Raw genomic sequence first — 11,971 nt, forward strand, 5'->3', positions numbered from 1 at the left:
TTAATTGAGAGTTGTTTTACATGCTGCTCCCACTTTAAATGATGATCAACAAACAATCCTAGATATTTAACATATTCTACTACTTCAATACAACTGCAAGAACAATTATACAAACAAGAGTGTTTATGGCACAATAAATTAAATTCATTTTGTAAATTTTCTCGAGATTGATTATAATCAAAGAAAAATAAACATTTAGACTTTAAGGAGTTTATTAACAATCTGTTTTCAATTAGCCAATTTGATATCTTGTCTAAATCTTTTCTTATTTTTAGTTTCAGCGACTCTTTATTGAAAGCTGAGCACACAAGAGCTGTGTCATCAGCATAGGCAAATATTTTTGAATATAAATCAAGCTCCAGCAAGTCGTTTATATATATCAAAAAAATAATGGGGCCCAAAACCCCTCCTTGAGGGGTGCCAAATTGCAAATCAAGCACTTCACTCAAAACATTATTAACTTTCACAGCCTGCTTTCTTCCTTTACAAAAAGATTGCAACCACTCTAAAGCTCTACCACCTATACCATATTTTCTAAATTTTGAAAACAGCACATTGTGATCCAAAACATCGAATGCTTTTTGAAAATCTAAATACAAAGACAATGTATATTTACGTTTGTCAATGGCATCAGTGATAGTACTGACATGTCTTTCTAAAGCAAGATCAGTGCCTTTACCTGGCAAAAACCCATATTGATTTTGAGAGAAAAGAGATCTACTAGAAAAATATTCCATGAGCCTCTTTTTAACCAAAGTCTCAAAAACTTTAGCTACAGTACTTATAACGGAGATAGGCCTGTATGATGAAATTTTAGATAAACTTCCAGACTTATGAATCGGTACTACCGATGCTATCTTAAACCTGTCTGGGTAGACACCTTGATCCAAGGAAATTCTAATTATTTTACATAACAATGGGGTGAATACATCTAAGTTATCCTTAATTATAAAAATATTAATACCATCTATCCCAGCACTAGCCTTATTTTTTAAAGATTTAACTATATCTACAATGTCTGACTCAATAAATACAAAATCTCTAATAAAAATATCATAAGTACTATAATCTTCCACAAACATATCACAGCCAAAGTTCTCATGCTTTAATTCAGGTACAATTTGTGTAAAATATTCATTAAATTTATTTGCAATAACTTTCTCACTGCCACTACATTCAATAAGGACATCATCTATCTCAAAACTAGATAAATTACTTTTATTACTTCTAATTATTTTTTTTATAACACTCCAATAAACCTTTGAATCCCCATTAGACCTCTCAATCAGACTAGAGTAGTAATTTTTCTTAGCTAACCTAATTTTTCTAGTCACCAGCCTGGAAATGTTTTTATATTGCATTTTCAACTGAACATTGTTTTTATCTTTTGAAACCATGCTATGAAGTTTGTTTTTATTATTTATTAAATTTATGAGTTCATTGTTTATCCACTCATTCCTTTTTTTATTTTTGTTGTTCAGTTTTTTTAAATAACAAGAACTATCAACACATTTTTGATAGATATCATAAAAATTTTCTACACATTTGTTCACATTATCTTCATCAAAAACAGGTTGCCAATCGGCCAGTTTAAGCTTACGACGAAACAAATCTTTATCCAAGACACTACTAAATGCTATACTATTATTACTATTAATTAATTCAGACAAAAACAAACTAATTCCGTAATGATCTGTTATACCTATTTTATCAACAGTATGAACAAAAGCAATTCTTTTTGTATTTCTTATTAACAAATGGTCAATACAAGATGCACTATTATTTATCTCCCTAGTAGGCTGATTAATTAAATTAGTAAAACCATATGCAGAAATTAAGTTAAGGTAATCAGATTTAGATCCAGAATCATTTAATAAATCTATGTTAAAATCTCCAACAAAAATTGTAGGGTCATTTGATTCTAATAACAAATTTTCAAAATCGGATTTGAAATTATTATAACTGTGTTTACATTGACGATAAACTCCAAACAGTGAAAGTGTAGTTGAGGTATTTTTATGTGATAAGGTGAAGACGACATTGAGAATCTCAGCTGTCGGCAGAAGGATGGGTCGGCATGAGTAGGATAGGGCAGAGTTCACATAGATAACAACTCCACCAGCCTGGTTGTCTGGCCTGTCTCTCAACAACAAGTTGTATCCTGGAATGTTGTACTTATTTTCTTCTCCACTCTTAATCCATACTTCCGTTAACACAACAATGTCATAAGAAAATTTTAAAGTGTTTAGGTACAAAACAAGTTCATCAAAATGTTTTCTTAGACTTCGAATATTTAATTGAAATATTTTAAACTCTTCATCAGTCCTACAGCTACTCATGATAAATCAGCTGTATTGAAAAAATCTTACTTTACAATCAACACATTTTTTACTCAGAATTTACAGGCATAAGTTTTTTTATATCTTCAAGTGAAAAAATACGGATACACTTTCCATCATCACTTTTTCTGACAAGAACTTTACCTTCCACAGACCATACATGTTTGAAACCATTTTCTTTGAGTTTTTTAGCTTGAAACAGTAGGTTACGATTGTATGGAGTTAAATGGTCGTTGACATACACGTTAGTAGGTGGAATACCGTGAATGAAATCCGTTGATTTTATGGTAGCCTTTTTACAGTTTTTTAAGAAAGAATCACGGATTTTTCTATTGGAGAACTGAGCAATAATTGGCTTAGGCCCTTTATCTCTCATTGTTGGAACACGGTGCATAGCTTGCACGTCGTTGACAAAGTCAATGGCTACACCAGATATTGTTGACAGCTTTTCAATTATTTCTGCCATGTTCTCTGTAGCAGACTCTGGCACACCAGCTATTTCAACATTCCTATTCCTATTGTATTGCTCAAGGTTCTCGAACTGTGCCATGGCTTGAAATGATTGCACAGACAACTGTGCCATGGCTTGAAATGATTGCACAGACAATTGGGCCATGGCTTGAAATGATTGCACAGACAACTGTGCCATGGCTGGAAATGATTGCACAGACAACTGTGCCATGGCTTGAAATGATTGCACAGAGAACTGTGCCATGGCTTGAAATGATTGCACAGACAACTGTGCCATGGCTGGAAATGATTGCACAGAGAACTGTGCCATGGCTTGAAATGATTGCACAGACAACTGTGCCATGGCTTGAAATGATTGCACAGAGAACTGTGCCATGGCTTGAAATGATTGCACAGACAACTGTGCCATGGCTGGAAATGATTGCACAGAGAACTGTGCCATGGCTTGAAATGATTGCACAGACAACTGTGCCATGGCTTGAAATGATTGCACAGACAACTGTGCCATGGCTTGAAATGATTGCACAGACAACTGTGCCATGGCTTGAAATGATTGCACAGACAACTGGGCCATGGCTGGAAATGATTGCACAGAGAACTGTGTCATGGCTGGAAATGATTGCACAGACAACTGTGCCATGGCTGGAAATGATTGCACAGACAACTGGGCCATGGCTGGAAATGATTGCACAGAGAACTGTGTCATGGCTGGAAATGATTGCACAGACAACTGGGCCATGGCTGGAAATGATTGCACAGAGAACTGTGTCATGGCTGGAAATGATTGCACAGAGAACTGAGACATGGCTGGAAATGATTGCACAGAGAACTGTGTCATGGCTGGAAATGATTGCACAGAGAACTGAGACATGGCTGGAAATGATTGCACAGAGAACTGAGACATGGCTGGAAATGATTGCACAGACAACTGTGCCATGGCTGGAAATGATTGCACAGAGAACTGAGACATGGCTGGAAATGATTGCACAGAGAACTGTGTCATGGCTGGAAATGATTGCACAGAGAACTGAGACATGGCTGGAAATGATTGCACAGAGAACTGTGCCATGGCTTGAAATGATTGCACAGAGAACTGAGACATGGCTGGAAATGATTGCTCAGAGAACTGTGCCATGGCTTGAAATGATTGCACAGACAACTGTGCCATGGCTGGAAATGATTGCACAGAGAACTGTGTCATGGCTGGAAATGATTGCACAGACAACTGTGCCATGGCTTGAAATGATTGCACAGACAACTGTGCCATGGCTTGAAATGATTGCACAGAGAACTGTGTCATGGCTGGAAATGATTGCACAGACAACTGTGCCATGGCTGGAAATGATTGCACAGACAACTGGGCCATGGCTGGAAATGATTGCACAGACAACTGTGCCATGGCTGGAAATGATTGCACAGAGAACTGAGAAATGGCTGGAAATGATTGCACAGAGAACTGTGCCATGGCTTGAAATGATTGCACAGACAACTGTGCCATGGCTTGAAATGATTGCACAGACAATTGGGCCATAGTTGGACATTATTGTACACACAGTTGAGTCATGGCAAGTAATGTTTGTATAGAAACTTGTATTATGGTTGATATTATGTGTACAAACTATAGGGTTATGGTGAGTAAAATTTTGTACGCACAACTGTGTCATTGCGTGCAATGTGTGTCCACAGGTGTCCAGATCTGACGACCGTATAGTGACTCTCCTGAACGTAGATCGTCGCTCCACAGGAGAGTTCAAATGTGAGGTGTCTGCGGACGCTCCCCTCTTCCACACGGAGATACAATCAGCCACACTCAGGGTTGTAGGTAGGAAACAAATCTTAGAGTTATTAGATATAGATTAGACTCAAGGAGTACGATGGTATGTAGTAGAGTGAAAGTATGTGGCTCAGTGTATAGTGCTGAGGACTTAAAAAAATACACCAATTACATGCGTTTACGTCCCAGTTTTGTAACTAAAATTTTTCAGTTTACTTGATACTTGACCGGATAAGTAGCTAAGTAGTTATAGCACTCGTCTGACGATCAAAAGGTTGCCAGTTCGAGCCTGAGAAAAGTCATTAGCTTTTTGATAGTTCGAAACTGGACACAGCTGTTCCTGATATTTGGGCTTCAAAATAATGATCCTGGCTAACGAAACAGCTGATCTTAGTCAGTAACATAGCTACATACATCATTTCACGTCATTCTATACTCATCGTTCATTCATGTTTTGGTTAAAATACGTACCTTGGTGGATTAGCCTTGAGTGTTGCCCCTATCTCAATGATTGGTAATTTATAATTGATAATTATACTGGACCCCCCCTTGCTTATGTTTTTTATGTCCAACTTAGGTTATTCTTAAGAATTAATGTTAAAACCTTACCAATGGTTAACAACTGGTTAGTAAGTTTGCTAAGCGGATATTACTTCATTGCCACTATAGATGTAAATATTGCTATTTTAAGATCTGTAAATTGGAATAAACTTTTACCAATATTAAGTAAAGGTAGAGGCAGAATGACTAATTCTTACGTGATTGAGTTGTTGAACAATTTTTAAAAGTAGAACATTTGCAACGAGAGCTATCAACGTCGAAATAGATTAAGAAATATTTCGTACAACAGTTTACTTTTTGACGTGGTGTGATACTGAATTTTTACTGGGTGGCAATTTTTTACAGTGCTGTGGTCATCTTCAGCGTATGTGTTTGTCCACATCTAGAAATACAGCTGGACTAGCACTGACATGGCAAATCTGCTAAAAAAACCAACACGATGTACAACTTCGTTATGTTGTTACCAGCTAGGGAAATCAGCTGATTGGCTCGAGGCTTTATTTATGCACAATCCCACAATCCACTGTCCAAAGTACTTTATCCCCCAGTAAAAATGGTGAATAATGTCTAATATTTTTTTCTTCACTCCTACTGGTTCTATATGTCTGTATTTCTATTTTAGAGGTTTGCCTAAATATAGTTAATATTTTATACATATGCTTTAAACGCAAATCGTAAATTGGGAGACACGTGGTCCTAAATAATTGACACCTTAACCTTAACTATTCTCACAATTGTACGGATTGATGTAGCTTCATCATTCTTATGTCATCTAAGGACATCCCTTAAGCTCCGGTCTCCTTAAAAAATCTCGAGGTAAAATAGACTTTAAAAACATCTGACTAACCTGCTTATTATTTCATTTGTGTAAAAAAATTATTATTTCCCTACAGATGTTCCAGTTGGAGAGCCCGAAATATCGACGAAGAAAGTCAGATATTCAAGTGGGGAGCAAATTCAAGTGAATTGTACAGCGCCACCTTCCAGTCCAGCTGTAAACATTTCGTGGTACCTCAACAATCATCTGGTGAGTCAAAATATATTTTGTCCTGAATTTGTCATACTTTGTATTACAAAAACTCATTGTAAAAACAAATCACAGTTGTTGCTCCATATTCTACTTATATTCTTTAATTGAAGATTCTAAATATTTTCTTAGTAATACAAGTTGTGTGATTTATTTGATAGCAGGAACCTAGCAATGGAAAATATCAAAATGTTAGTATATTTAACTCTATTTCAATTAGCTTATTAACTTAACGTTAACATCATTATTTAGGTATATGTCTAATCCATTTTAAGCTGCGTTTATGAACCTAACTAGCTATCTGGTTAGAAAATATCCTGCAAAGGTTTTGATTTTGTGTGTTAAAACCAAAAAAATATACTCTTTTTTAACAAATAATTTTGTGAAACAGAAAAAGTTGTATTATCATCGCAATTTTGTGATAACAATTTATTACATACTAAATAATGACTATCATGGCACTTTATTCACACTTAGAACATTAGAGCTATATCACTATCGAATCTCAAAGCTTAAAACATTACGGTTTAACTTTGATTGCTCCAAAAAAAGTTGCTACTTTTTCCTCCACTCAATCTTCCGAACTAGGTCAGCCTGACAGAATAATTTCCTACTATATCTTTCCCTCTGTCGCTGTTGACTGAACAGCATTTTACTTATAAAAGATATACGAGACCAAACCTTGAAGGCTTTACTAGCGAGTTAATACTAAAAACTTTAATACATTGTTAAAAACGTAGTCTGCTGAATAACAACAAATAGTCCGTTGACAAAATTCACAACAACAAAAACCATCTAGTTTGTAAATTGTAGTAGATTGACAGTCACATTAATTAATTGATAACTTAAATCATCGCATGGATTTAATCTACTGTAAGAATACAGATTTCAAAAATAATTTTGACCCACCAGCTCAATAATAACGTAATGAACAGTAAACTATATTGCACCAAGCTAGTTGTACTGTAAGTAAATATGGGGTTTCAAAAATATTAAATTTTAATTAATATTCGAAAAGTGGAAGATAGATCTGCCAATTTGGGTACGGAACCAATCATAGCTATAACAATATGAAACCCAATCACAACTATCAGGTGGCCGTATTTCTATTAGTTATAAATTATTAATCCATTTTAGTAGCACCAAGAGCATATTTCATTTTGATATTTTAACTCAAAGTTTAGTTAGGCCTTTAAATATCTGAGCCTGCGCTATAAATGGGAAATAAAATACCAATTTGTGTCCATGTCAACGAAGACTTCCCAATGTTGATTGTTTCGCATGTTTCTAGAAATCCATACAAAGAGCCGTTTGAAAGAAATCAAACGGTCCTCTTTATTAGGAGATTTATAGCTCAGTGATATGCTTTTGAAAACTGTGCTGTTGATTATAGAATATTTGTAATATTCTAAAATCAATATTTAATTCTGGCTGTTCTTCACAGCAAGTTTAAAATTTTTTTGTTGTTTCCCACCACATTGTAAAACTCGGATGAAGTTAAAATAGTTTATAGCATTGTGTCAAAATGATTTTATTTTAGATCATCTTTCGTAAAATTATTCTCAACACTATTTTGTACCCGATGAAATTGTCTAAACTTATTTATTCCCTCAGTAAATGTACAAGCAAAGTATTACGATAAAAACAGTTAAGCTCTATATCGAATAACAGAGGCTGTGTCATACTTAAAAACTCCGGATAATCGTAAATTATTTCCAAATAAGATTAAAGGATTTATATATTCCGATAGAGTGATTTTCCGAGAGGATTTAATATTAAGGATGGTTGAAACTAAAACGTCCTGACAATTTTACAGTCCTTTGGTCTGCAATCGCTGCAAGTAGATTTATACATCTGGGAAGTAACGAATGGCTGAAACGTTCGTCCATTTCTGCAGCTTTTAATGGAATCCCATCTCCGATGATATCTCTTCTTACTTTAATCCCTTCCGTAAATCTCTTAACATTGTATTTTTCTTCCAAGTAGTTTTACAAACTTATAAATATCTTACAAAATTGAAACCTTTTGAAGGTTAATTATTTTTGTAAACGTTTGTAAACTTGTATTTACATCTTTCATCTCTCAAACTTGTCACTATATTTACTTGTGAATAGTCTTTAGCAAAAACATTAAATGGGTTATTTATCAAATTTGTCACACCTATGATGAACAGATAATGTTAGGGGAAACCGATGAGACAGTGTTTGATGATACTCCCCTTACAGCAGGGAATAACAAAAAATTGAGCGTCCATTGACATGTCAGACCAAATGATCACTTTATGCACTACAAATCATACACCAAACTAATCAATGGAACTATTTCCCAAATTGATTACGAAGAATAAGACAAATTTGTGAGGATAATTTTTTCGGTGGGACATCCTCGCGTGAGCAGTAGAAAACAAAACGTTGTGACAGTATACCTGCAAATAAAATCATACCCTTTTCGTTGCAAGTAAACATGTACTCAAAAGTTTGGAGATTACTAATCAGGTTTAGATTTATATTGAGACAAGTCTCCATCAGCTGAACAAAGAATCCAGAAGCGAATTTTACTAAGTTTAAATCCTTTTTTATTGATATGTGATCTATGTCGCCTGACAGCTCTTCTATTTACTCCTACATCTCTTCCCTCGTCTGTTTCAGGAGGAGGAGGCCCAATACACAGTGTACTCGCAAGACGGGCTGGAGCAGGCTCTCAGCTTCCTGTCTCTAGAGGCAGACACGGGGAAGTTACATCTCAAGTGTGAAGCTACCATGTACCACTTGTACCGAGGGGTCAGTGAGTTGGAGCTGTGGCAGGAACCTCCTAGACCAGCGAGTGTGCTGGGACCAGGACATAGTGGTGGGTGTTATCTTCCAGATCTGTTTGATTATTGCTAAAGTTCCTTCGTAGACTTACGACGTTTAACTTCCTGTGGAGTATGAGTTCATCAAATGTCTTCCACCAAAAGTGACTACTATCTTTACTTCCTCCCAACTCCTCTTTATGTAAGAAAATGAAGGATAAGGAAAAGATGAAAGCAAAGTGTTGAAAGAGGCTACCTATACATAGGGGATATGTTTAATCATTGATATATTTCCTTTGTAAGCTTTATTCCTTTAACTAACTCTGGGGTAGGAGGTCATCAAGTGTATTCCACTGTCCCCTCTCAGCAGTGGCCACTATATTTACCGTACTACCCCCAACTTATCTATAGATAAGAATAGTAAGGCCATAGAAAAGTTGGAAGCAAAGTGTTAAAAGAGGTAAGACAAAGGGGTTCCAGCCTCTTTTAACATTTCACTTCCAAATACTTATGATCTTACACTCTTTATACCTTCATATCTTCTAGATTCTACTGATACTATACTCTATTTCTTGACTTGGTTCCTTTAGTTTCCCCTAGATAATAAATTCACAAAGTGATTTCCCCTGGACCCTTTTAGCAGTGTATCCTTATTACTTCCCAACTCTTACCTATCCATCTAGCATCCCTATATGTCTAGCCTCTGAGTCCATCTAGCCTCTGAGTCCATCTAGCCACCCTATAAGTCTAACTCCCCATCCATCTAGCCTCTGAGTCAATCTAGCCTCCCTATCCATCTAGCCTCCCTGTCCATCTAGCCTCCCTATCCATCTAGCATCCCTATATGTTCAGCCTCCCTATACGTCTAGCCTCCCTTTCAAAACTATGCTTTCAGCTCTCTCTTGAGTTCCCCTTCTTTTAACACCATGCATGGTCCAATCAAGAGTCTTAATAGCGTATATTCCGATTCCTATCATGTTGGGTATCAATATCCATATCCTCTTTATTACTACCTTCTTTTCCTACGAGCAATCTAGTCGGTGGATATCACTTCTTGCCACCTAATGTTCATAATTGTTTAAAGACGGCAAAAAAAATTCGGATTTTTACTTCTAAGGAGTTTTTTCTTCATGATCTTTGTAACATCTTCGAAGTTTTTTATGTTGAACACTCGTTTGGGAGAACTTATTTTACATTTTGAATGACCACAAATTAGTTGTTCTTTGTTTGATTCTATTTACACACAATATACATTCCTAGGTTATTTAGGTTCTTGTATATTTAGACCAAGATCCCACTGGCTTTTTATCACTTGGACATATCTTTTAGGAAATTTTTGTAATTTGTGATCACATTCAAATACCTCTTCATGGGACTGGAATATTAAAGATTTGTTTTTAAGTATTGATGTAGTGCCTATGATTAATATTATGTATTTTATCTTATTTGACATTTGTCCTTTGTTTATTAATAAGGCGTGTTTTATTCTGGTGTAAGGATTTAGTTTTGATGAAACTCAATCTTTACTCCGTGATAGAACTTCAATCTAAAGAAAACGTGTTTTCATCAGACAATGTAATAATAAATTTAAATACAGGGATCAATTTAAAGATTAGTCATTTTGTTACAATGATTTGGTTTCAATATGATCATTTATATGTTTTGATTTTTCCATTATAGATTTTCTTTGTATTTCATAATTTTAAATGCACATTTTCTTGTGTCTAGGGACGCCACGGCGACTTCATGACAGACTCTTGCTCATTCTTCTGCTCTGTTTCATCCAGCTGACGACCAGATAGCATCATCTGTAAGCGTTGTGTACATATATTAGGGGAAAGGACAATACTGTATTCTATGACAAGTTTTTGGTCTATGTACATTTCCTACTCTTCCAAATAATGTTACCTTGAAAATGCGCTGTCGTTTAGTGGGTAAACGCTATTCGAACTATTTTATTCAACTCTCGAATTTTATCTAAACTGTAAATTGAAAACAGGGTAAATGAAAATTAAATTTTTCCACGTTGTTTATTTAGGGGAATTTCCCTCAGAACCTTTTGTTGAGAGTCGCCCGTGAGTCTTTCATTTTAGGTTTGTAGATGAGTTTGAAAATCTTTTAATTAATTGTGAGTTTACAACGATAGTTTTTTTTCAGGCATATAACTTGTATTGTATTTTTTGTAGGATGACTAAAGGATGACATATATTTTCAGTAAATTATATAATTTGTCTAGATAAAAAAATAACTCTAACTTGAATGGATATCAACAAATTAAAGTTGTTCTGAAGAAACAGGTCAATACACCCTCAATTTTTTCAAGGTTTATACATGTGTTTGTATCAATTAAAATTTCTAATGATGATTTGACACTTTAAAATAATAATGAATACACTCAAGTATTTAAAACTTTTTAATAAATAAAATGTTAGACCCTTCTACAGTTTTTGAGAAGTTAGAAGCTTTCTTAATTAATTAATAGTTGTTCTTAAATCTAGTATATCAGAGAAACGACATCAGGTTAAAGCCTTTATTTATTATTTATTAACCTAGTTGCTACGTGCCTGTGCTTTTACTTTCAGCCAAAAATCATGTTTTATAAGTATTTTTTGAGTTATCTCTAAAATTACGTTATTTCATAATGATTAAAACTCTCTTGATGTCACTGACCAAAGCACGTTGGTTGGCGAAGTAGCCGTTTCATACTTTAAAGTGCTCCAAACCACATCTAACATTACAATCTGAATTGCAAGAGGCGCTATTATAAATTTACATATTTTGGCTTAGGCTTAATTTACTTTGAAATGGGGCCTACTTAACGTTTAATATTTTAAGGTTACTTCTTGATTCCTAACAATGACAAATCAATCGTTTAGGTTTGAATTAATGAAAAAAGAGGTTGAAATTTTGTAAAGGAGATACACAATTTTTCTGTGATGACTAAGACACCCAACATTAACTGTAAAGAAATATGGTTAAAACCCTATTGCTTAAATCTTAGGGGATAA

General features: G+C 34.9%; 1 protein-coding gene across 1 annotated transcript in view; it reads left to right on the top strand.

Moving 5' to 3' along the window:
* The window catches only part of LOC128996162 (uncharacterized), a 195,916-nt gene extending 184,651 nt beyond the window's left edge, over positions 1-11,265 (top strand). Inside the window, exons 3-6 of the mRNA XM_054421299.1 lie at positions 4,497-4,632; positions 6,039-6,172; positions 8,821-9,019; positions 10,692-11,265. Coding sequence (XP_054277274.1) covers positions 4,497-4,632; positions 6,039-6,172; positions 8,821-9,019; positions 10,692-10,765 — 543 coding nt within the window. The 3' untranslated portion in view covers positions 10,766-11,265. The remainder of the gene's footprint in view (positions 1-4,496; positions 4,633-6,038; positions 6,173-8,820; positions 9,020-10,691) is intronic.
* Positions 11,266-11,971: the final 706 nt, after the last annotated feature.

Source organism: Macrosteles quadrilineatus, unplaced genomic scaffold (genome assembly GCF_028750875.1).
Source record: "Macrosteles quadrilineatus isolate MER2022 unplaced genomic scaffold, UCM_ALF_1.0 Scaffold_6__1_contigs__length_79288215, whole genome shotgun sequence".
Classification (NCBI taxonomy): Eukaryota; Metazoa; Arthropoda; class Insecta; order Hemiptera; family Cicadellidae; genus Macrosteles; species Macrosteles quadrilineatus.